The sequence below is a fragment of the Muscardinus avellanarius genome (assembly GCF_963383645.1).
Source record: "Muscardinus avellanarius genome assembly, chromosome: 1".
Taxonomy (NCBI): domain Eukaryota; kingdom Metazoa; phylum Chordata; class Mammalia; order Rodentia; family Gliridae; genus Muscardinus; species Muscardinus avellanarius.
The window spans coordinates 80752192-80779380 of NC_137786.1; the positions used below are offsets into that span (position 1 = coordinate 80752192).

General features: G+C 39.7%; 1 protein-coding gene across 13 annotated transcripts in view; it reads right to left on the reverse strand.

Moving 5' to 3' along the window:
• The window catches only part of MCTP1 (multiple C2 and transmembrane domain containing 1), a gene marked incomplete at both ends in the record, with an annotated part of 619238 nt that overhangs the window by 90073 nt on the left and 501976 nt on the right, over positions 1 to 27189 (reverse strand). For 7 of the 13 annotated variants that reach the window (XM_080719329.1, XM_080719323.1, XM_080719335.1 and 4 more), the window contains one exon: positions 9252 to 9371. The exons of the other annotated variants lie outside the window; for them this stretch is intronic. In XM_080719329.1, coding sequence (XP_080575455.1) covers positions 9252 to 9371 — 120 coding nt within the window. The remainder of the gene's footprint in view (positions 1 to 9251; positions 9372 to 27189) is intronic. 13 annotated transcript variants of the gene reach the window in all.

The window sequence follows — 27189 nt, forward strand, 5'->3', positions numbered from 1 at the left end:
ATTCAGACAACTTAAGTCAGGTCTAAAAATGGAGGACTTGGCAGCAACTATATTAAATCAATTTGTGATGGAGAGAAGTAAGGGAACCCAAAGGGGCAGCTCGCTTGAACTCTGTGAGCATGAGTCGGTAGGGTAGACTGGGAAGGGGCAAAAGTGACAAGGCAGGGTTTGCGCTCCAGAAGAAATCATAAACATAATTAGTGGTTATTTAGTGAGCACATGCACACCAAGTGCTCAAACTTTAATAGGTGGCAAATTAACATTAACTACCCCGAATCTTCAGAATGCATGTACTTTTCCCTAAAAATTTTTAAGGACTTTGCTGAAGGACATTGCTAAAGCAGTGCCCAAAAATTTGTCCAGGCATTGTCTTATGGCATTATTTGAGATGGCAAAAGTATATGGAGCAAACACTTATAAAAAGAATGTTTAATAAAGAAGCATATATAGTATTTACATAGTGAAAAATATGAATCATTAAAAATTATCTGGTAGGTTGGACATGATGGAGCTTGCCTATAATCCCAGTACTTGGAGGCTGAGATAGAAGGATCAGAGGTTCAAGGCCAGCATGCAATAATTTAGTGATGCCCTCGGCAACTTAATGAGACCATTTCAAAATGAAAAAATTAAAATAGAGCTAGGGGTGTAAGTAGTTCAGAGGTACAATACCCCTGTCCTCAATCCCCATTAAAACAAACAGAAAATATCATGTGGTAGGTTTTCTGGCAGTATGAGAGATACTACAGATATATTGTAGAATATAAATTTAAATGAGCTCACAGAGGGTTCAACAACATTTTTTTGCAAAAGCCAAAATATATATAAGCAAGAAATGTAAATTTATATTTATAAATATATTTTAGGAGTAGAAGGCATACATATATATGTGTGTATGTATGGATAGATAGAAAAAGAATGAATTAGAAAATATTTGGGAAACCGTTTTTCCTCTCGAAAGGCCCACCATTCTTCAAAGCTCCTCTTTCCCCCAGGGTAGAAATCCCTCCTCCAACTCCTTCCTTAAGTCCTGGGGCCTCATGGTCTGGTGGCTCAGCTCCTATCTGCTCATGGTTGTAGACTGGGGTACACACACACACACACACACACAGACACACACCCCACATGCTGCAGCTGGAGGCAGAGGCCAGGGGCAGCCCAGAGCGAGGCACCTGGGGAAGAGCGTGGCCTTCGCCAGGATCAGAGCTGCCCCAATGCGCCTGTGCCTTTGCATGTCGGGGCCCGCTCGGCTAGACCAGGATGGGGCGGTGGCTCAAGATGGCACCTAGGCATGTTGCCAAGCCACGAGGCTCACGAGGCTGGCGGTGCCCCGAGCCTGCGCAGTGAGCCCTATTAGGCGCCCTACGGATGATCAGTGATGCAGCGCCTCGTGCTACCACCAGCCCGCCTATGAGAGGGTTAGAAATGTGCATGCCCTAGCTGTGGGAAGCTTGGGGTTGGTGGAGTGATGAGGGAGGGGTTATGAGGCTGATATATATTTGCCTGCTGTGCGCATTGGAGAGGGAAGCATTAAAGAGGAAGCATCATCAACAGACTCGGCGTTTGTGTCTTCTTTCCCGGGGCTCTGCAGGACGGAGCCTTAGGGACGGGACATTTGCAGGTCTCTGTGGCTGTAGAGCCATGGTGTATCACACTCAGACTTGAAGCCCCTCATATGCCACATCTGTGGCAAGGACCTCCAGTGCTCCAGCCATGCAGTCCATCAGCCAGTCCATGGTGCCCAGCCATGCAGCTGCAGTTAGCTGGCACAGCACATGTGCCCATGTTGGAGATCACTGCCCTGGTCTGAGTCACCATTATCTGCTCCACATAGAGCACTCCCATCCAAACCCATTGGCTCTGGGCACCACCTTATCCTGGGCTCAGATTCTCTATCTGTCCATCATTCTTTTTCTTCTCCTTTTCTAGCTGTGTCATGGAGTGCTAGCCTTGCCTGGGCCGGAGGGATGGGTTGATAGGAGAGACAGAACCGAGGTCTGGATGCCAGTCAGAATTAGGTTCTGGTCCAGCTGTGCTACAGGAGCCTCTGCAAGTGGTGCAATCTCTCTGTGCTTTAGTTTCATGCTCTCCCAAATGATGAACTATTGTCCCTTTGAGTGAGGTGTTGAAAGAACATGGGCATCTGCCCATTCACTTGTGTTCTCTCCCCTTTGGCCTAATTCTCCTTCTTTTTGATCAATAAAATTTGAAAATAAAACAAGCAAACAAAAAGAAGAGCCACAAATGCACTTATGATGGAATAAAAAATTAATAAGCTGAAGCTCTTTTTTTTTTTTTTTTTTTTGCAGTACTGGGGACAGAATCCAGGGTTATTCTACTCTGAGCTACACACCCAGCCCTATCTACTTTTTGTTCTTTATTTTGAAACAGGGTCTTACTGAGTTGCAGAGGGCCTCACTAAGTAGCTAAGGCTAGCCCCAAACAGTGATCCTCCTGTCTCAGCCTCCCAAATGCTGAGATTGCAAGTGTACACCACCACACCCAGCTCTGAAGCTCTGGTTTGGATGAGGCTGGCTCATAGAGATCTTCTGTGCCTGCTTGAAGATGTTAGGGTACCACCAAAAGTAGCACAGTGATGCAACTGGAATCTTATTCTAGAATGATCACTTTGCTACAGGTCTACAGGTAAGAAGAATACAGGTGCAATTGGGATAAAGTTGCCACATAAATACAAGAAATCCAGTTAAATTAGAATTTCAAATATGCAATGAGTATTACTTAATATAAGTAGTCCTGTTGTCACGTAAAATCCTAAAATTCCAATTTGATTATCATCTGTGTTTTCATTTGCTAAGTCTGGCAACCATAACTCGGAATGAATCATTTGGGCCTCAGTGTAGAATTTGAGAATAATCTACAAAATAGAAGGCCTGATCATCTTCTGAGAAGGAGGAGTTGGTAGCATGGTGAGAGGGTGGGTAGAGAAAATGTAGAAATTTTACTGGTCATGTCCAGATCCTGATGAGATGATCGGCATTAGTGTGTTGGGCACCACTCTGCTCAGTGAGTGACCAGCTAGCAAGGCTTAGCAATTGGTGAATAGCTTTAAAAAGGGTCATAGGGATGAACTTTCCCAGTGACATCTAATTGGCTGTTGTTTTTGACCTTTTATGCTAGTGGACTGTATTGGAAAACTAGAGCCCTGGTACTTTCATGGTCCTCAGGTTTTTATAAGCTGGTGACCTTCCAAGGAAAAAAATGAGAAAATTGCTGTTGAAATAAGCCTGAAGAAGAAGAGTGATCATCCAATTTTAGATGTGTTTACAGGCTGAATGAGTCAGTGCTGCTTATGGTAAGAGCACTGAGTATGTGGTCTTTTTTGGTACTGAGATACAAACACAGGAGACTTGTGGTGGATGCTGCTTTTAATTTAATGAGAGAATCCTTGTTGAAGTAGATAGGGTCTAACTATATTAAAGTGTTTTTGTAGCCAGGTATGGTGGTACACACTTGCAATCCCAATACTTGGGAGGCTGAGAAGGAGCATTGCAAGTTTGAGGCCAATCTCTTTAACTTAGTGACATCCTGTTTCAAAATGAAAAAAAATAAAAAGAGCTGGTGGTACAGTTTGGTGGTAGAGGGTCTCAGGTCACCCTCCACCTTCCCAGTACTATTTTTAAAAAGTGCTTTTATATATATAGTGTCCTCTCAAGAGATTAGATTTGGCTAATCTCTTGAGATGTTCTGAGGAGTAGTTCACTTATTAAGAATTCCACATATTCAAATATTCTACCATGAGCCAGGCCTGGTGGTGCACACTTGTAATCCCAGCACTGGGAAGGTGGAGACTGGAGGATTGCGGTTTGCAGATAGCCTCAGCTACTTAGTGAGGCCCTTCGCAACTCAGTGAGACCCTGTTCCAAAAATACGAAGACTAAAAAATAGGGCTGGGGTGTAGCTCAGAGGTGGAATGCCCTTGGGTTCCATCCCCAGTACTGCAAAAAACAAAACAAAACAAAACAAAAAAACTACCACTAACTGCTTTGGAACCAAGAGCATTGGCTTAAAAAACAATAAATGCACTTGACTGACAGGATGCAGTCAAACACCAGTTTTTTTGGTGGACCTTCCCAAATTTTGTAACAATACCATTTATGGTGGCCTTCTCCCCTCTTATTAGCTTCATTTGTAGAGATAAGTACGCTGGGATTCACTGGACCAGATCCAACAAGAAATAATATTCAGTATTATTCTAAAGAGGAAAAGAAGAATGGATTGCTTTATCATGGGGGAGGGCAATGGAGCATTGTGGTGTTTACTAAAGTATTTCAGCGCGGCAGACTTTGCCACGATTTGTGTCACAGCCATATCATGAGTCAGAATGATTTCATTGATCTTCCCCACTCTTCAGTCTTGTAATGCTGCCATTGATTAGGCAACTGAGATTGTTGTGTAGGAGGAATATCATGACAGTGAGAATGAATGTTCTTTTAAAGTGTAATTAAAAAACGCTGCTTGAAGAATTTCTTTATGTCAAAGAAATTCAAAGGCTTGCCTCACTGATGTGGAAGAGCCTCGGCTTTGCTTTACTCCCAAGCTCACCTGGCTGAGTGGAAGGTCGTTCTCCAAGCCACAGATGCTTTTTGAAATTAACGAGGGCATCCAGGCTGGAACAGATATCCCACGGTTTCTTGGGACGTCACCAGGAATCAGGGGACATTTAGGATTCTGTGGAAAGCTCTGGACACTTAGAAAATGGTCCCTTGGGAAAGATATGCCCAAGTGTATACTCCAGAAGACTTCAGGGAAGTCATCAGGGAAGGACTGGGTTCACATCACACTTGGGAATTCATTATGATCCTCTTGTTTTGAACTGCTTCATTTGTGAAATGGGGACGAAACCATTTAGTGTTATACTATTATAAAGAATAGAAAAGAGGTGATGTCTCCAAAAGGCTCAGCAGGATATCTGATACACAGAAGTTATTTAATAGATATCCATTCCATTTCCCTGAATGAACAGTCAGTAAGCTCGTGGGGGGTGGGGTGGGGAAAATGAACGTTTATTATCTTTTTCTAAAATATGGGATGCTTCACAAACTTGGATGTCATTCTTGCTCATGGGCCATGTTAATCTCCTTTGTATCATTCCAAATTTAGTGTATGTGCTGCCAAAGTGAGCACAAATGCTTACTATTAATGTGACTGCATGAAGGTAGAGTTAGTGTCCCTTGTTTTTCTGTAACTTACAGAAGAAACTTGCAGGAGTATACCAAAATAAAGCCCCAAGAGGAAACATAATTGGTGATGAGGAGCACAGACTTTAGACTGATGAACTATGTGACTTTGGAAAAAGTATCTAACTTCTCTGGCCCTGTTTCTCTGTAAGTAAAGTAGAAATAATGATACCTCTAGAGTGTGCAAATAGACATCTGGTTTGCTTAGTCAACCCATTCCTTCCCTCCCTGACACTTGAGTCCCTTTTCTTAAGGAAGAGCTCATGTAGCCATAGCTTGTTCTCCTTAACTGCCATGGATGGTGGGACCAGGGGTCACCTGACTTAGGAGGATCCAGCCTCTGGCTGGGTGGGCACAAGCAGCCTCTCTTTCCTGACAGAGGACGAAGTGTCTTGAGAAATAAAAAGTGCTTCACATGGCACTCAGGGTGTAAGGAAGATTCTGAAAATTTTAAACCCAAAGTAAAGACCATTTCCTGGCATGCACTCTTCAACTTACAGCTCTTTTTTGTCTATAGGAGCTGCAATTTGGCTGGTTGGTACAAGCCTAAAAGGTAGTGCAGGGAGAATTTTCCTCAGACTTTGGAGTGACAGCTCAGCCAAGAGAAGGATGACATGTCTATCTATAAATCCCTTTCATGCCAGAGACATTTCTGAATGAAGCATGTACTGAACAGTTTTCTCTGGAAGAGCCTAACAATATCATGCTAGAAATTTTAATGTCATGGTCCCAGTATAAGTAGATTCAGATCCAGGGCTGCTTATTTTTAAGTCCAACTGGGAAAATGTGGAGGTGAAATACTCTTTCTACTCATGCTTGTTTCTCATGAGCACCTCCTGTGTCTACAGCAGCAGCCTCAGGAATGGCTAGCCACTTACCCTGTCTTTAACAGGTCCAATTTATTAAACACAGCAAAACTTTTTCAGCCTGGGTTATATCTCACTTTTTTTTATGAAGCTAGAATAGGAACCATGGTAAGGGAAAGGTGGGGTTTTCAGATCCTGTGATCTTAAGAATCTTCAAGAGGGAAAGAAAGGCTTTCCTTAGCAAACAACAGACACAGAAAGAAACTTTACTAGTGTGCTATTAATCTTAACAATCAATTAATACACTGAAGACAAAGTGTTTGCCCATCTACACATTTTTCTTTATCTACCAATGGTTATTTCCTTTTCCCTTTTCAACTTTTTATGCTATGGAACTTTTCCTCTCTTTTCTATATAGACCTGAAGGCCATCTTAATTTTTTTCTTTTAAAAGTTTTCTTCCTAATTGAATTTTTTTCTACTGAATGTACAGATTTGTTTTATTTTGTTTTGTTTTTTTTCCCCATGGCAGAAAACTCTTCTGCTTTCTCAAATAGAAAGTTTCCTGGTTTGTGATCAGTGAACAATATTAATGTACCTCAGAGATCCTGGAATGTTTTCACACATGCTGAGAGATTCTGAAATATTTGGGGGCTACCAATAAAGGCTTGGGACAAAATACTGTTCTTCCAGGGCTAAACACTATGCATAAGAGTCACTTAGTCACAGCATAGCAGCCCTTTCTCTTAATTTGTGAGTACACACACACACACACACACACACACACACACACACAATCTGTAACCAGCAAAGTATAATCCAGGTTTCTTTTCAAAAGGAGCAGCCAGTTCAAATGCACAGCTGGGTATGCCAGAAAACACATAATTAGACAAATTGGATTTAAGAGTTACGTAAGGTCTCAACTGAGCCAGTGAATAAGAAGCTGAATGAAACGTTGTGATTGCTGCTCTGGTGCCTGGAAAGAAGAGAATATGTGGATATGTGTGTTTGGGACAAATAAAAGGCAATTACTGGGAGTTATGGAGTGTAGTTGGCATTCTATGAGAGTTAGACTATAGAATGTTCCACAGCGGGCTGTGCTGGGGGAGACAATGTTGTCCAGGGCTAAAAGGGGAGTCGGCTAGAAGAGATGTGCTGAAAAGGAAAAGATTTGGTAAATTCTACTTGGGAGTTGTATTTTGTAAAAATAAATAAATAAATACATAAATAAATGGCAGTTGGAAAAGTACATGTTATGTAATTTTAATTACATGTTATATAATTTTTCTACAGGCTTATAAAAAGTCTCAGAATTTTAACTACTGCAGATATATTATCTATTATTTCCCCTTCAAAAGTGGACTTTCCCATCCAAGGTATGTATGTTCTGGAAAAGATAACAAGCCAAGTCTACAGTTTCAGAATTTTTCACTAAGAATTCTCAAACCAATGACTAAATATTGAAGATAAAGCCCCGCATAGGATTAAGAAGCTAAAACTAAATTACCACTTTTTCCTATTTGCAAATAATCTTATTTGTGAATTTGTCTCAAGGCAACTGAGTAAAAAGTAGATATTCTTCTCTCTCGACAATCTCCCTGAAACGAATGGGACAAAAAAGCAATTGTCTGAGAGAGTCCTATTTTCTTAAAGAAACTATCCCGGATCAATTGACAAAAGTACCTATTAGACCCCAGGATACCAATGCTTCTGGCATTTGGGGCTTGTCTCTCAGTGTGCAATTTAAATATACATCCATAAAATGCTTGCCAATAATAATAACTTCTTCTCTATTTGATGCTGCCTAACCATTAAAATCTCTATTTTCAATCTCATATTTGGTTTGATACAGTTTATGGAGAGTGTTTGGAACACCTCTAATTTGTAAAGCACATGCTAGAGACAGTAGCAAATGCAAAGATGAACAAGGAGTCTCTTTTCTCACATTTATAACCTAGTGAGAGATGGAAACAGAATGGAGAAGTAAGCAGGGGGTGCTGTTGGTAACTTTGCCATTTGCTTGGTGGCTGCGCATCAGAATTTTTCTTTTATTTTGATGATAATTATGATCATTTTGAAGAAGTATCTTTTGCTTGTGTTACCATTCAAAGTACATTTTCTTCAAAGGGAAGTTCCTTTATGTCACAGGTATGTCTGTGCCATCCTCATGACACATTATAATAAAGTATTATGTAACATTTAAAACTGATGTTCAAATAACTCTGCATCATTATGCACACAGTAGATGGCAAAAATCCTGAATTATAAATCAGATGGGGACCTTGAATGGCAAATTTAAAAATGTTCATGTAATCCGATGAGGACTTATAGCTAACCAGTAGCTTCTCGTGTTTGACAATTTTTCTCAATGATGTCCTTCTAACTATCCAATTGCAAATGTCACATTTGGACATTTTCTTGCCTTTCTTCATGTATTTGCATGGGAGAAAGGTTTTGGAAACATATTTGCCAAGGATATAGTGATGTGTGGTTAGCTTCTGTTTCTTAGTCTAAAACAGAAAGAAGAGAGAGAGAAAGAGAGGGGGGGAGGAAGAGGGAAGAGAAGGAGGGCTCACTCATTCTAAAAACTTTTGGAAATGCCAAAGAGGGCAGGTGAGTTTAGAGTTTAGTTGAACTTTTCCTAGGTTTCACAAAAGTTCTTCGTCCTTGAGTCAGTGTCTCAATACACACCCGTCACAGAGAAGGATATCGGCTGTTGTTCAGTGAATGAGTTAAGGTTCTTTAATTCACTTTTCCAGGAAACCAACCTCTCTCCCTCTTTCCCTTCCTTCTTTCCAATAGCAGAGCACAGAGAGCTGTTTTCAGTAAAATACGTTCACTTAACGAGATCATTAATAATTTTGTGACATTTTGACTCAGCATTAAGACATATAACAAATAAGGAGACTAAAAGCAGCCAATCATTTCTAGTAACAGCTACTTGTGATCAAGAAGCCGCGCTCACTCCTTGGTGTGCTTCTTCCACAATTTAGCTTCTTCCAAGATGAGTAACAATAGAAACAGGTGAATACTTTCTATTGTTAGGATCAAAGAGTTGTTAGTTTTGATCTGATAAAAATTTCCTCCAAACAGGAGTATTTATAGACAGAATTTCTGTTTTGTAAAACCAAACTCAATGTCGATCTTGTCAGAGAGACTAGGGAGAGCGTGCGAGCGTGCACGCGCGCACACACACACACACACACACACACACACACACACACACAGGCAGGAAAGGAGAGACTTACGGTATCACGTGGCCTGTTATCTTTCCCTGATATTATCAAGAAGTAGTTCCATGTCAATAGTAACAACAAAACCAGTGGTATCATGTAGAGCTCAAAGTTCCAGACAACAAAGAGAAAGAGCTGGAGGAGAGAGAAGAGAGAAAAGGGATGAGTCAACTCTGAATTTCATTAGATGGACTCTCGTATTCATGCTCCACTTCAAAACCCACACAACTAAATGCTGCAGGCTGGGAAGATTTATCTTGAAAACAAAGCCTTGGGAACTTGTTAGGCATTTTTCTAAAAACCACCACTGACTGACCCCTGGAAAGCCACCATTAAGATTTTTACTTTGTTTAATTTCTATGAAGGAAAAACTGATATCATTACATTGTCAAAGAGGCAATTTTAATTTTTTTTCCTCCAGTGAAATTATTGTTAGGTTAGACAAAATAAAGGCTTCTTTTCTGTTCTTTTCTATTTTTTTTTAAAGCAGCCAAATGAGCTTCACTACATTGTCAGAAAAGCCTGGTCTATCTGTGTTAATGACAGAGAATGAATCACTATTTAATATCAGTGACTTTTTTTTTCTAATCTCACTTGGATAACACAATGTAACCAGCATAATAGGCAGATGAAAATACCAAGTCTATACCAAAGAGCCCCAAAGATTTCTCATTAGAAAAAGGCACTGCTACTAACAGGTGTGAAAAGAGATTGGTTTAATATTCAGTATTATCTTAGAAATCAAACAGCTATTAACTGAAAATAAAGAGTAATTTTGCCAAGTTATTCCTGTCAAAGTAAATTTTAAAATGCCTGTTTGTGTGAGATTTTAAAGCCAATTATTTTTTAAGTATATAAACTATTTTTTTTATTGTAAGACAGATGTTTAGTGAAGAGCTCACGATGGTAGATGAAGCCATCTGAAGAGCATTTATACTGTAAAACAACACAACTGTGGCTGTAAGGTGCGACTCACCCCATACCCCCACCAGACCCTTGTACTCCTGGACACATCATCTACTCTCTCTGAGTCCATGGCTTCTATCAAATGAAGGTAGTATTCACTCAGGTGATATTTATTTTTATTTATTTATTTATTATTTATTTATTTTGCGGGCCTGGGGATGGAACCCAGAGGCATTTGACCTCTGAGCTACACCCCCAGTCTTATTTTGTATTCTTTATTTTGAAACTGGGTCTCACTGAGTTGCAGAGGGCCTCACTAAGTAGCTGAGGTTGTCCATGAAATGTGATCTTCTGGTCTCAGCCTCCTGAATGCTGGGATCACAAGCGGGCACCACCAGGCCCAGCTTCAGGTAATATTTAAAAGCTGGGTTTTAGCCGGGTGTGGTGGCACACGCTTGTAATCCCCGTGCTTGGGAGGCTGAGTCAGGAGGATCACACAGGTTTGAAGCCAGCCTCAGCTACTTGGTGCGGCTCTCAGCAACTTAGTGAGACCCTGTTTCCAAATAAAATAGAAAATAGGTCTGGGAGTATAGCCCGGAGGTAGAAAGGTAGAAAGCCTCTAGGTTCCACCCCCAGTACCACCAAAAACAACAACAACAACAACAACAACAACAACAACAACAACAACAACAAAGCCAGCTTCAGCTACTTAGTGAGGCTCTCAGCAACTTAGTGACACCTGTTTCCAAATAAAATATAAAATAGGTCTGGGAGTCTAATCCGGAGGTAGGAAGCCTCTGGGGTTCCACCCCAGTACCACCAAAAAAGAAAAAAAAGCTGGATTCCATACCTGACTCTCATGTAAACCAGCTGTACAACCTACATATCCCCTCTTTAATTTCTTCCTTTGTAAAATGAGGACTTAAAAGTATCAGCTTATATTTGTGGGAATTAATTTATTAAGAAGTGCCCAGGCATTGTAGTGCATGCCTGTAATTCTAGTACTCAGGAGGCTGAGACAGGAGGATCATAGGTTTGCCACCAGCTTCTAACAATTTAGCATGACTCTCTGCAACTGAGACCTATTTTTAAATTAAAAAAACAAAAATGCCAGGCGTGGTGGCGCACGCTAGTAATCCCCGTGCTTGGGAGGCAGAGACAGGAGGATCGTGCTGGTCTGAAGCCAGCCTCGCTGGCTTAAGAGACCCTGTTTCCAAATAAAATATAAAATAGGTCTGGGAGTGTAACCTGGAGATAGAAGGGTTTCCAGGAACCCCAGTGCCATCAGTGAATAAATAAATAAATAAATAAATAAATAAACAAACAATAAAATAGAGCAGAAGGTGTAGTTTGTAAGTAGAATGCCCCTAGGTTCAATCCCCAGTTACACACAAAGAAAGAAAGAAAGAAAGAAAGAAAGAAAGAAAGAAAGAAAGAAAGAAAGAAAGAAAGAAAGAAAGAAAGAAAGTATTAAGCAGCTGGGGGTGATGGTGCATGCCTGTAATTCCAGTAATTGAGAGGTTGAAACAAGAGGATCTCATGTTTGAGGCCAGCCTTAGCAACTGAAGAAGACCTTTAGCAAGTTAGTGAGGCTCTGCTTCTCTGTTTCAAAATAATAATAATAAAAAGGCACCAGACATGGTGGTGTACGCTTGTAATCCCAACTTTTGGGAAGCTGAGACAGGAGGATGACGGTTCACGGAGAGCCTCAGCTACTTAGTGAGACCCTTTGCAACTCAGTGAGACCCTGTTTCAAAACAAAAAATAAAAAACAGGGCTAGGGTATAGCTCAGAGGTAGAATGCCCCTGGGTTCAATCCCCAATATTAAAATTAAAGTGTTAGCCGGGCATGGTGGCGCACGCTTGTAATCTCCGCGCTTGGGAGGCGGAGACAGGAGGATCGCACAGGTTCAAAGCCAGCCGTGCTGGCTTCAGAGACCCTATTTCCAAATAAAAAGCCTAAAATAGGTCTGTGAGTGTAGCCTGGAGGTAGAAAATATTATTGATACTCAGCAAATTGTAATTATCCACCAGGGTCCTCAAATTATAACACTGAAAGCTGGAAAGTCATCTGCCTACTTAGATTAGCTGAGCAGTAGCTTAGCAGAACTGCAGTCCTCTGGTAAGGAAGATGTAAGTCTGTGAGAGGTCAGGAGAGCTGGAGTTGTGAGCTCAGGACACTCATGCCAGGCAAGGCTATCGTGAAGCCTTCCTGATAAGTCAGTCAAGCCTACATCCTATTCATAGGGCAGAGGAAATTGGACTGGGTAGAGTGGTAGAGAGACCCGGGCCTGAAGACCACAGGACCCAGGCTCTAAGTCTTAGAAAGTCACTGCACCTCTCTGTGTCTTTGGAGCTAGACAGAAGTTGTTCTGACAAAACAAACAAGAAAGGGTTCTTCTCTACAGCCTTTCTTCAGTATTTGAAATGATTTCATGACATTATGAGACCATGTGTTTTTTAAGTATTAAATTCTGAAATTTGTATACGTTGTTCAATTCTTTTATGTTCATAAGCCAAATGGATACCAAAAAGCATAAATGAGGCTGGGCGTGGTAACACACGCTTGCAATCACAGTACTTGGGAGGTTGAGACAGGAGGATTGTGCAGGTTCGAAGCCAGCTTTAGCTACTTAGTGAGGCTCTCAGCAACTTAGTCAGACCTTGTTTCCAAATAAAATAGAAAATAGGTCTGGGAGTGTAGCCTAAAGGTAGAAAGCCTCTGGGTTCCCTCCCCAGCACCACACACACACACACACACACACACACACACACACACACACACACACAGCATAAATGATGGCTTAGTAATCCAAGAAACAAATTTTAAACAATTACATGGTTACTATAGATTTAAGTTCCTGAATAAGACACATTCCAAGTTTTATAATGTATGACACATAAACCATACCTTTTCTTTTAGCAGAAAGTAAAAATATTTCTAGAAAAACAAAATATTTTTATTTAATTTTAAAAATTTATAAAATATGCATAAAGATGACATAAATTATAATTGATGGTTATATATATATAAACTATTTTTTCAGGAAATAAGTTTGATAGGCATCAACACATTTTAAAGGAGAAAATTATTTTTGAGTGGAGTCCATGTTAATTCTTTACACATTTATTTATAAGATTTAGACAATCACAAGATTGTAAGCTCCTTAAGGGCAGAGACTTTTTTCTTTTTTGTTTAAATTAGTCAGTGAATAGGCATTGGGGTCCTAAATCATTCAACAGAAGTTTCTTTAATTATTGATATCAGTAAAAGCATTATAAAGCCACTACATAAAGCCAACTGACTTTAGAATTCCACCCAGAATTACAACAGGAGTAGCTATTAGCAAGTCTCTCCCTTTGACAAACAAGTCCATCTTAGTACTTGTAGATGAGTTTCTCTTTATGTCCTGCTTATGTAGTCATGAACTGTTTGCATATTATGGTCTGATCACAGTCTTTCCTCTTGGACCTTCTTGTATGCTTGCCTTTGTTAAGCACACTCATTCCAATCAGTCTGTTTGGGCCTCATAGATGGGACTTAAAGTATTCTAGTGCTAAATAAGACCAATTGTCATCATTTTTCATTTTGTTTTGTTTTCTTGGTACTAGGAATTGTACCCAGGGGCATTCTACCGCCAAGCTACACCCTCAGCCCTTTTCATTTTTTATTTTGAAACACCATCTCACTAATTTGCTAAGGGTATGGCTGAATTGCTGTGGGTGGCCTCGAACCTGCAATCCTCCTGTCTCAGCCTCCCAAGTATTCAGATTACAGGTGTGTGCTATCATGCTTTGTTAATTTTAATCTTTTTAAACCTGTTGTGCAGATATAGTCTCCCTTGTAATGTCTACTCATTTGTGTTAGGGTCCTGGTATTATCCAGAATAATTTTTTAAATAGTGCCCATGTGTTGGTGTTAGCTTTAGCCTGGTATTAGTAGAAAAAACTTTCTAGATGATAATTCTGCAAGTAATCAAAACATCCAACATGAGCTGGGCGTGGTGGTGCCGCTTGTAATCTCAGCATTCGGGAGGCTGAGACGTGAGGATCGCGGTTCGCGGACAGCCTCAGCTACTTAGTGAGGCCCTCCGCAACCTAGTGAGCCCCTGTTTCAAAATAAAGAATAAAAAACAGGTCAGAGGGTGTAGGTCTGAGGTCGAATGTCCCTGGGTTCTATCCCTAGACCTGCAAAAAAAAAAAAAAAAATCCTCCGTGCATTTTTCTTTTCTAGGTTCAACATCACCGGTTGCTTCAAGCATCAGTAACAAGATATGATTTCTGAGCATTTCTCCATCATAAAAATCCTCCTCTCATCACCTCCAAATCAATACATCAACAGCTTTATTAAAATATACTACTCAGGCTGGGTGTGGTGGCACATGTTTGTAATCCCAGTACTTAGGAGACCGAGACAGGAGGATTGCAGGTTTGAGGTCAGCCTCAGCTACTTAGTGAGGACCTTCACAACTTAGTGAGACTTTGTTTCAAAATACAGAATAAGAAATAGGGCTGTGGGTGTAGCTTGGAGGTAGAATGTTCCTGGATTAAATCCCCAGTACTGCGAAAATCCCCCACAAACATACATACATACATATATATACACATATACATATAATATATAATATTAATTAGAACTTACACAACACTTCTCATAATACCTGTAGTGTTCATACATTACATGACCATGGGCAACAGAACATGGATTGGGGAAGAAGTTAGGTTTAAGGATCCTGGAAATAGAAACATAGCCTCCTTTCCTACTGTGTGTCCTTTATATTTTGTGGTACTGGGGGTTGATCTAGTGGCATTCTACCTCTAGCACTTTTCTTATTTATTGTCCTGAAACAGAGTCTCACTAAGCTACTCAGGGCCTTGCTACATTGCTGAGGCTAGCCTTGAACCCACAATCCTTCTTACTCAGCCTCCCAAGTACTGGGACTACAGGTGTATGTGGCACCATGCCCAGCCCTACTGTGCATTAAGGATCTATTATAGCCAGGTGTGGTGGTGCATGTTTGTATCTCAGTACTTGGGAGGCTGAGACAGGAGGATCACAGGTTTGTGGACAGCCTCAGCTACTTAGCGAGGCCCTTTGCAACTCAGTGAGACCTTGTTTCAAAATAAAGAATAATAAAATAAAATAGGGCTGAGAGTATAGCTTGGAGATAGAATAACACTAGGTTCCTCCCAAGTACCATACACACCAAAGAAAAATCTATTTGAGTAATTGAGTAAAGAGCTTCTACTATTAAAAATAACCTTATTTTAAAAAGGAGAGATCTTTGAATAAGCTCTAAATACAAAAGCATTTGTTTTTTAATGCCCAATTAAAGTTTATAAAAGGTCAGAAAGCAACATGAACACAGATGAAAAATAAAATGGATTTATTGAACATTGACCATGTGCTATGAAATACTGGGTGTTTCAAAGTAAGACAAGATGGTCTCTGGACTCAGATGGCTAAGAATCACTAAGAAGAAAGAACCATTCACTATAATACTAGTGATAATTCTAAATCTTGCTAGCTGGTGAGGTCCTCAGATAAAAAGAGCCCTTAGAGGAGGGAAGAAAGAAGCTGTTTAGCTCTCTCTTACTACACTTCAGCAGCTTTCCTCCTCCCTTGGGCCCACCTGGAATAAGATTGATCCTCTCTTCTTTCTTACAAAAAATGAAGGCAATGAAAGGGTCCCAGAAAGGTGGGAAGAGGAAGAGAAGGCAATTGGTAGAAAACCCAAAGGCCAAGACAACATAGGATCTGTCCTTGGTTCTGAATATAATTTTTCACAGGTTTGGGGAAAAAGAGAGACGTAACAATAGGCTAAAATGTGATGGAAAAAAGAAGTCAAGGGGGAAAAATCCTCAACATATTCACAGAAAACAAATATAAACTATCAGATGTCTAGTATTTGCCTTGGTCCATACTTCCAGAACCCTTTTTGTCTGTGTGTAACAAGAAAAGAGAACACAAAGATTCTAGAATTTTTCAGCATTACATTAAGTGATAAGAGCTCTCACAAATTTATGAAGTATCGAATTTCACTCAACTTATCACTGTAGTTTTCTTCCCTTACCTTTTTCCCCATCACACAGTCTTCCCACTCCTTCCTTTTGCTTTTCCTTCACCCTTCACCCCACAACCACCCTCCTTTAATTAGGGAATGTGGCATGGGCTATGTACATTTTACTTTCATAGAATCTGTGCCTCCATTCCAAGCAAAACATCTAGCTATATATTAGTTACCCTTGATCTTCAAAGACTGAGACTATTCCACGTGTTTGAAGGCTTTGTCTTTTTAATTACTCGATGGTTGTTGTGATTTACATTTAGAATTCTACAGCAGAAAATCTTCATGGGACATTAGTCAAATGGTAATAAGTACACACAGCCTCCATCATTAGAAAAGAATATTGAGAATTTAACCATTATCCTGAATGTTAGAAACTCTTTCAACTAGCTTTGGACCATCAGCCATGACTGTGTAATTACCTCAATGGGCTGCTGAGTTTGGTAGAGTGGAAAGGGCATGGGTGTTCCCATCAGGCCTGGAGGCACCCTTGCTCACTTGTCACCAGCTAGGTGACCATGACCAACTTACTAGATTTCTTTGTTTTTATCATCTGAAGAGTGGGAATTATGCTAATTTACTTTGCAGTAAATTATGTTAATTTACTTTGAGTTAGAATTAGCCTAATGCTTGGCAGCTATCAGAAACTTGGCAAGCAGAACCACACTGCTTCCTACTACAGGTAATTGGTTTGACCCTTCTGACAGTTTATCACCTTTTCTATACCATATAATCCAGAGTTAACAATTATATCAAGTATAAGAAGTATGCTGAGGAAGCTGTGCCAACCAGAACAGGAAGAGATGATGGAATGGGTGCCATTTCCAGACTTTTTATATTTAGTGACATTAGTGAAAGATGAAAGACATAAATTTGTCCAGGTCTCCTGTTATCTAGGCCTTTTGTGATATCTTCCCATATTGACACTAGGTTTGGGCATATTATTTCTTTAGGTCAATAAAAAAGAAGCAAATATGATAACAACAGAAGCCTAAGAAACCTAAGACACAGTCAGTCACCTTTATAATCTCAGATGGAAGTCAGCAGGCATCAAGGCACAGGAACCTACCTGATGAGAGGCTGGTTGACGATATGTGAGCGAGCCCAGCCAAGTAAGAAGAAATGCCCAGCTGAACCTGGTCCAGAACGCTGGCCCACAGAATCATCACCAGACAAATGGGAGTTGCTTTAAGCTACTAATCCTAGAGCACTTTGTTAAGCAGCAAAGGCTATCCATACTGTGGTGTGGTCGAATATGGTTCACATCAGAGGCCTGAAGAACTGGTTTTATCTTCATTTCAAATACTGATCATAATAAAACCTTGGGCAAGTCAGATGTTCTTTTATACTTTAGTCTGTTATCTATAGAACTGGTAGCATTGATCTATTTTAAAAGATGACTGTGGGGAGTAAATGGGGTAATGTGTGGGAGAATACTTTATTGCAAAGTAACATGTAAATGAAAACACTGTCCGCTTAAAGCTTTTCATATTTAAAATTATTTCTGAGAAAAGCACACAGACTTTATAAATTAGTGCTATAGGATAGATAAGTCAATATGATAACTGCTCTGAGCAGTTGTAGAAGATGAGCAGTGTTTTTTAGAGGGATGCCTATGTGGCGAGGGAAGGGGTGGGATGCAGGGATTTGCTGGAAGGAAGCTGTATTAAACAGGCGTTTAAGTTAAAAGTTTTACTAGTAACTAAAAGAAGAAAACTCCAGATTGCTATAGAAACTCCCTACTACTAGTAAATGGCATTGGCATACACTGTAGATTCAGTAGATTTGGTGAACGCTGGAGTTTACACAAATAGGTTTTAGCCTGGCATGGCGGCACTCCCCTGCAATCTCAGTACTTGGGAAGCTGAGGCAGGAGGTTTTCAGGTTTCAAGCCAACATCAGAAACTTAGCAAGATTGTGTTTCAAAATAGAAATTAAGATGGCTGAGGGTATAGCTTGGAGGTAGAATTCCCCTTGGTTCAATTCTCAGTACCAAAAAAAAGTTAATAATTTTTAGCAACCTCATACCTATAGATATAAAAGAAAAGTTGCTTGGAACTAGCAGTTTTATGAATGTCAATTCCTGTCCATAATTTTTTTTCATTTTTAAATTCAAACACCTTTTATTTAATTTACTATTAACTTGCCTATAATAGTAGCATTAATGTCACAAAATGCAATCTCTAGGTTTTAAAAGCATTCTAAATAATTTTAATCTTAAATATTGAGAATGTTTTTTTTTAAAAAAATTTATGTTACAAAAAGGCAAATAATATAGTCTGCCCCAAAAGTTTCACATAGCACATTGTACAGCTGAGCTTAGGGGGGAAGTCCTAAGAGGCAGGCTGCAAAGACTAACAATCAGAAGGCTTAATTTTACAAATGAGGAAACCTAGACTCAAGAGCTGGAGACTGTCTAAGGACACCCTGTACCCAGCGGCAGGGCCGGGTCACTTGATTCCTGATCCAGGGTGCTTTTCCCACAAAGCTCCCCTGACCCTAAGGGGAAGGATTTTATAGTAAATCTTGATGCTTTGAGGGCATCAATTATCTAGGGACTGATTATTAAATCTCTGGATTTTCTATATATCTGCTTCCTCTTTTTGCTTTTGCTCGGGGAGAACTACTTTTTTCTATTAGTGCAAAGAATGGGTATGATGCTTCTTAGGCATTCTGGCAAAAGTTTAGCATGGCAAAGAGGTCAAAATCTAATAGTAAAAATGAGGTTTGTGGAGCCCATTTCATTCTTCCCTTTTCTCCCTCTCTCACACAGTTCTGAATAATCAAAAGTTGGCTATTCACAAGGTTTTTCTATGAAATAGGGTTTTCTTCTGTCTAAAATGTTTAGAAGAGGTTACCAAGGTGGCTGTAAAGGCAAAGATCGGAAACTGAATGAGCCAATTACATTTTTATAGACAAAAACCTTACTTTTTCACACAAAGATTAAACAAACAACAAAAAAAAACCCTCTTCCACCAAGATGCTAAGTGAAGGTGGGCTATGGCTTTTCAGTCATATTAATCAAGGAAAATTGTATCGAATCAAATGAATGATTCAGAATATGAAGATTTTATAGCAACGCCATTTCTCTTAGAGGTGCAAGACCTGCATGATTTTTATTTCTTTGAGTTTGGGGGATTAAGAGTCCCAGACAGGACCCGGCCATTCACACCCTCCCATCAGTTGATTCCCTCCTTGAAGTGCGGTGGCGGGCGCCCGAATTCAATGATCATTCAGTGTCACACATGACAGCATCCCTGGGGGAGCCCACTTCAAAAAAAAATCATTTAAGTTGGAATATTGAATATCCTATTCTTTTTCAAACTACAGTATATTTTAAAAAGAAATCTCATCCAAAATGATTAACACTTCCCACTGTTCAGGAAAAAAAGCCTGCCCTTTCAGACTAACAGCTGCGGATCATTAGCTCTCCAGTGATGAGATGCGTTTGATGAGTATTTTTCTTTCTAATTAAGAGATGAGATTCTCTATTTGACTGTCTCTTCAGAAAGAAGTGAAGAAAAAAAATTCTGCCTCCATGGAAAGGCCATCTCTTACAAAACAATTAATTATTTCATGGTCCTTTTAGAAAATCCTTTTCCTCCCTAATTTCAATTCAGTTTTTCCCCTTGAACTTAACACACATTTGCTTGGGCCTTTACAGTATTAATCTATTTTTCACCCCCTAATGTTTTCCTGTTTGTTCACCTCCCAATAATATCTATTTCAGGTAAAACAGAAGGAGGAAATATACCAAAAGGGCATTTATGCTTACAAAAATTAATCCTAAATAATTTTTTGGTCTTAATAGAGAATATTTGGTATAAAATTCCCTGATGTGAGAAAGGCTTCAAATTAAAAAAGATAATAAATGTATAGGATGTGCTTTTGGAGGTAATGGCTTAAAAAAATAAAGACTTCAAGATACTTAGCAATATATAGAATAGAACTGGTCGAAGTAAGGAATCTTTCTTTCTTTCTTTCTTTCTTTCTTTCTTTCTTTCTTTCTTTCTTTTTTTTTTTTTTTTTTTTGGTGGTACTGGAGGTGGAACCCAGAGGCTTTCTACCTCCGGGCTATACTCCCAGACCAATTTTATAGTTTATTTAGAAAGAGGGTCTCACTAAGTTGCTGAGAGCCTCACTAAGTAGCTGAGGCTGGCTTGGAACCTGTGCGATCCTCCTGTCTCAGCCTCCCAAGCGCGGGGATTACAAGCGTGCGCCACCACACACGGCTGAAGTAAAGAATCTTTAAAAGGAAAGTGTCTCTCCTTTGTCAGTAAGGCTGGCCTTAGACAAGAAAACCAGGGAAGGCATGCAAAGTGGTATACAAAATATTTTGCCTTTCTGTTTGAAAAGCCTTCATCAGAGTTGGCAAGCACGTAAAATTCCTGGATTAAGAACTTGACTGAAGAGTGGGGTGAGAAGCCAGGGGAAGCACTGTTGGTGAAGGAATCCCATCCACTGTGTCTTTCAGTCCTTTCTGGTGTTAGAGAAGAGAAAAGGGAAGGAGGGAAGGAGGGTCAACTCTCAAGCACTTGAGCACAGTGTTTGGATATATTAGGGTGTTTACAGTTGTAACAATGACTAAGGTGGGAGAAGGGAGATATGTTCTACATAGATACTGTACTGCATTTAGTGGGTGAGGCCAAGGGTGGGAATCACTCTGACCCTGGTGGCACATTCTCACCCAATGAAGAATTTTCCTGCTTTAAATGCTACCAGCACTCTTGTCTGAAAAACATGGCTGTTTTTTCATGTAGATAATTGAATATTCTACAATAAACTTAGAGAAGAATAAAATCTACATATACAAAAGCATACAGAAAAGGCTAGGTATATTTCCAAGGTGATGGCATGATTCTTAAGACTTGGAGATTGAGAGCCAGTTAGTAGTAGAGAAAAAATACTCTCGCACTTATAAGTATTTGCATAGATTTTCTCTCTAGCTATTAATGCTGAGTATTTCCTAAAAATATGCCTAAAGTACTGCAAGTGAATCCTCTATGCTCAGTTGTTCTCCTGTGAATTAAGTCAGGCTCCACTATGTCACTAGAGTTTTCAAAACCTAGTCTTTGGGGGAAGGGGCAGCTTGGCTTTAATCAAATAGCCAGATGGTGTCCCCACCTGTTTTAAAGTCTTTATTTCTTGTTGGTTCCATTAAAATATCTGTACTCATTCCATTTATCTAGGGAGAGAAGCTAGGCAAAGAAAGCCAATCCATTTTTAGCATAAAGAGAGCCTTTCTGGAGTGGTGTGCAGAGGGTGTGCAGCTCTTTAAAAGAGAAGGCTTTAAGTGTTTGTACGATTCTCTAACATGAACAGTAGTATAACACTAGTGGCAATGTTAGGCCCACTTCATCTCTCCGCCTAGTTCTGCTATTTCCTGAGATCATGCCACAATAACACAAAAGGGCTTGGTATGCTCAAAAGAACCCCATGTAGAGTTGTTTCTCTTTCTTCTAAACTAGAATTAGAATTGCTTTCTTTTTGAGTAGTTTTGACCAGATAGGAAATGAACAGGACTTCTGTTGGATCTTAGAATGTGTATGTATTTTACATATGTTATGGCTTTGCTATTGAATGTCTCCTCTAAACTCATGTGCTAAAAGACTTGGTCCTTAGTGTGGCAATACCTAGAGGTGGAGATGGAGAAGTGATTGGATCATGGATTAATAATTTGAATAGACTACTGGGAGCTGGGATGTAGTTGGAGGAAGTAGGTCACTGGGAACAGCCTCCAGGAGGGTGTCTCTTGTGCTCAGCCCCTTCTTCTCTTTTTGATTCCAGCTGCCATGAGCTGAGCAGCTTTCCTCTGCCACAACCCTTTGCCATGACGTTATGTTTCCTGCCAAGCTTTCTGTTAACATTCTCACTGCTACAATCCCAAATGACTGACCACACAATAGAGAGGAAGGATGATTTATTTGTTCACAGTTTTTTGGAGATTCTAGGTTCAGTCCATGTGAGGCCAAGGTCTGAAGCTCAGAACATGGTTGTGGAAAGTGGAGAGAGAGAGGGAGAGAAAGAGAAGGAGAGAGAGAGAGAGAGGGCACACACAGGTTCTGTTTCTTATGTCATAGAGACCAGAAGCAGGAGAGAACAAGCAAGCAAGGAAATTCAAAGACTCAAGCATAATCCCTAAGGCTGCACCCTCAGGGACCCATCTTCTCTAGCCATAGCCCATTGGCCTAAGATACCACCCAGATAATCTACTGAAGAGATTACAACTCTCATAATTTAACTCTAACCCTGAGCTCTTTGGAGGACATTCTACATCTGATCATAAGACAGGCCCAGAGCGATGCAGCCAGATGATTATGGACTGAAACCTCTGAAACAATGAACCAGAGTAAACCTTTCCACCTCTAAGTTGTTCTTGTTCAGTATTTTGGTCACAAGGATGAAAAACTAGCACCATGTGTTTACAGAAAAAATTCAAAGTGCAATATCTAGAAAATGATTCCTAATACTGAATAGGCAAACAAGTCAAGAAGACCATATATCTCTGTTTTGATGTCAGGCTGAGGTATATGATTAGGAGTAGGAAAAAAAGAGAGAAATTGGTTAATTCATTGACCAACTTTGAATCAGATGCATGTACTATAACATGGTTCATTTATTTACTGATGGTGCTGAAAAAATTGTTTGTTCAGACTAACACTACTTATACATCAGAAAATTCCCATTCTTTATTTTGTGAAATTGAATAGTGGGTTTTTGAAGTTACTGCTAAAGCTTACAATCCACAATCTTAGTACATCCTGCTTTTTTGAAAAGCATAGCTGGACTCCATCTATTAAAGAAGCAAGTGTGACAACTTGTTGTGGACTTGTTTGAAGATGTGCTGCACATGACCCATGCAAACACCCACTGAGGGATTGCCACAACACAATGGACCAAAACAACTCAGAGATGGTGTTATCAGCTAATCATATCATCATGCACAGTACTTTTCTTGATTGAGATATTATATCAAAAGAACCTGCCAGCTGGAAGGCTTGAGAAATTATTTATTAATTTAGATTTTTTCTTTTCAACTTATAAGTTGTACTGATATTTGGTGTCATTTTTGTCAAAGCTGAAAGGCTCTGGCTTTGCTTTGAGAACACTGACAACTCCAAATGTAAAGCCCAGAGTATGTCCAACTTGAACATCACAAAAATCACACATACACACACACACACACACACACACACACACACACACACACACGAATAACTGATAAGAAGTGCCTGCAAATCCCTCTGTGTTTAATGTTAGTAAAATTTGGACGGAGATTGAAAGTGACAAATGTTAAATGCCAAGAGAATGCTGGTTCTTGGAAATAATAATCTGTTACCTAGTGGCTTTTCATACCTACCATGGTATCAAATACAGTTGCTGTTTCACTTTTTTTAAATTTTTTATTGGTGCACTGTATTCATACATTATAGTGGGATACAAAAAACTTTTGTAGACATACATGCACACATCACCCAGTCAGCCCCCACCCGATCCCCACCCCATTCCCTCCCCATCCCTCCTTTCCATGCTTGGCTTAGTGGTTGACATCTAGTATTATAGCAATTTATCCAAAATAAAAAATTATAATTTCACATAACAGTTTCATTTGTCTGATACCAAGCTTTTGATGACTTAAAGATAACATTTCAATATTTCTTTTTGCTTTCTTTCTTACCAGAGAATATTTTTTTCTATTTTTTTAGGTGAAACTATCATATATTTATATATTTATTTTTCAGAAAAAAAAATCTATCCTAATATAGAATATGGACTCTAGATACCCAAAACGATCTTGAAAAAGAACAAAGCTAGAAGATGTATATATTCTGATTTCAGGCCATATAAAGCTACAATAATTGAAACAGTGTAGTACTGTTAGAAAGGCAGATATATAAGCCATTGTAGTTAAATAAAAGCCTAGAGCTAAATTCTTCCATATATTGTCAAGTTATTTTTGACAAGGTTTCATCGAACATTTGGTGGAGGAAATAATAATCTTTTAACTAAATATTGTTGAAAAATAATAATTACATGAAAAAGAATAAAATTGGACCCTTACCTAATCCCATATACAAATATTAACTCAAAATAGATGAAAGACCTAAATATAAATCTTAAAACTATAAACTTTTAGAAGAAAATCTGGGTCATAAAACCTCACAACATTGAAATTGGCAGTGATTTCTTGGATATGATTTCAATGGCACAGGCAACAGAAGAGTATACAAACTCCCTAAAAAGTAAAAAAAATTGTATATCCAAAGACAATGTAAACAGAGTTAAAAGTTACTGATAGAATGGGATAAAATATTTCCAATTGCTATATCTGAAGGTATATTAATATTCCAACTAGACATCCTAAAAATTAACAACAATAAAGGCAAACAATACCATTTAGAGATAGGTAAAAGACTAACATAAGTAATGAATCTCCACAGATAACCAATCTTAGTTGTCTGTTGGATGGAAAATCTTATTTCTCTGGTTCTGGTGTGTGTTACCTATTTCTTCTCTGTAGTTAATCTCTTTGAGTATTTTCTCTAGCACTGGTTTTGAAGACATAAATTCCTTCAGTTTCTGTTTGTCATGGAAGCTTCTTATTTCCCCATCTAATTTGATAGAAAGTTTTGCTGGGTAGGAAGTTTTTGGCTGGAAGTTGTTTTCTTTCAGAGTTTGGAATATGTTACTCCAAGCCCTTCTGGCTCTCATGACTTGGTTTGGGAAGTCTGGAGTGATTCTAATTGGTTTGCCTCTGAATGTCACTTGGTCCTTTGTTTTTGTTGCCTTTAAGATTCTCTGCTTGGCTTCCACATTGGTCATTTTGATAATTATGTGGCGTGGGGATCCTCTTCTCCGATCCTGTCTAGAAGGAGTTCTATAAGTTTCCTGGACCTGTGTATCAACCTCTTGCTCTATGTTTGGAAAATTTTCTGCTATTACTTCCTTGAAGAGATTGTTGATCCCTTTGGTTTCACCTTCTTTTCCCTCCTCTATTTCAATTATTCTTAGGTTAGCTCTCTTAAAATGGGCCCATATTTCTTCAATGTCAGATTCCTGCTGTCGGATTTTTTTTTCTAGATTAGAAACTATGCATTCATTTTTGGATTGATCATCTTCTAAGAGCGAGATTCTATTCTCCATGTGGTCTAATCGGTTGTCTGTAGTTTGAATTGAGGCCTTTACTTCATTAATTGCATCCTTCATCTCTTTTTGGCTCTCTCTGAATTCTTTTCGAAAAACCTCTATTATTTCTACAGTTATTTTCCTTATTTGATCTTCTAGAAATCTCTGATTTTCTGTTTTATCGGGTTCTGATGTTGTGGGGTTGTGGGCATTCATTGCTCCATTGTTATTCCTCTTTCCCATGATTTTGGAAGTTTGTGCCTTCTCTGGGTTCTTCCCTTGGGTCACTATGACTTCACTTAAGGTGCTCTGGATCTCGAGTCTGTGGTATCTAATCCCCACTACTCCTTTACTGGGTTGTATTACAGAGTCTCAGACCCAGGGAGTCGATAGAGGCTGCTTTAGACTATGGGGGGTGCCAGGTTGCACGTTCTCCTATGGTGTGATATCTCTGCCACTGCCACTGCCCCACTGGGTCAAGTCCCTGGGAGTGCAGTACTGGGATTTCTCCTCTGGGGCCCGCAATTTGACTCACTGTTGTTGAGTATGCAGATGTAGCTATAGTGGACTCGGCGTATTCGCTGCTGCTGCTGCTGGTGGCAATATGGCGCTGCTGCCACGCCCTCGGCTATGAGGCTGGCATATTTCTTCTCTGGTTTTGAGCTCCACTCTGAGTCCCTCGGCTCACTCTCTGCCGCTTCTCTCTGGAGCCTGGTGGGCTGTTGAGTGCGTTGGTCTGTAGCCGTAGCCATCCGGTGACCTCACCACTGCAGCCGGCAGTAAGGTGCTGCTGCCGCATCCTCAGGCGTGAGGCCGGCGTATCTCCTCTGTGGCTCTGAGCTCCGTTCTGAGTCCCCTCCTCTCTGGAGCCTGGTGATTTTTTTGTTTCTCTGGTGATGGTGTTTTCTGGCTATGAAAGGTGCTGATTTTGTGGTAATGGAGATTGGTTGTTAGCAGGGCTCTTAAGCCCCACTTTTCTCGGTCGCCATCTTCCCGGAAGTCGCTGTTTCACTTTTTAATAGCTTTATTCACAGAAGTTTGGTTTATTCAAAACCAGGCTGCCTGAAAAATCATTCTTTTGCATTCCAAATCAACACATTGTTTGTTTGTTTATTCTGGAGATCGAATCCCAGGTACATTCTATAGCCAAGCTGCACACCTAGCCCTATTTTATTTTATTTATTTATTTATTTATTTATTTATTTATTTATTTTGGTGGTACCGGGGTTCCTGGAAACCCTTCTACCTCCGGGCTACACTCCCGGATCTATTTTATGCTTTTCAAAATTTGAAAACAGGCTTCGAACCTGCACCATCCTCCTGTTCCGCCTCCCAAGCACGGGGATTACAAGCGTGCACCACCATGCCCGGCTTATTTTTAAAATTTGAAACACATTCTTAATAAGTTGCAGAGAGCCTTGCTAAGTTTAAGTTGCCGAGGCTGGCCTCAAACCTTCCATCTACCTGTCATAGTCTCCCTAGTTCTGGGATTACAAGCATGCGCCATCACTATGCAGTATTTTAACATGTATATTTTTCTATTTTATTTTATTTTATTTATTTTTTATTGGTACATTATAGTTTCACATCATAATGTGGATCATATTGACAATGGCATACATTCACACAAAACTTGGTGCCTACCCCCCCTTTCCTTCACCCCCTCCCAACAATGAGTTTCCAGGTTAACCATGCTACATACACATATTCAAATGTAGCTCCTCCATTAATCAACTTCAGCCTTCTTCCCTACCCTTCCTTTCTAGCTTTGCTGAGGTTCCCCCTCCATTATCTGGAGTCCCTCTAGTATCCCTTATACTCCCTAGTTTGGGCATATTAGAGAAAACATATGT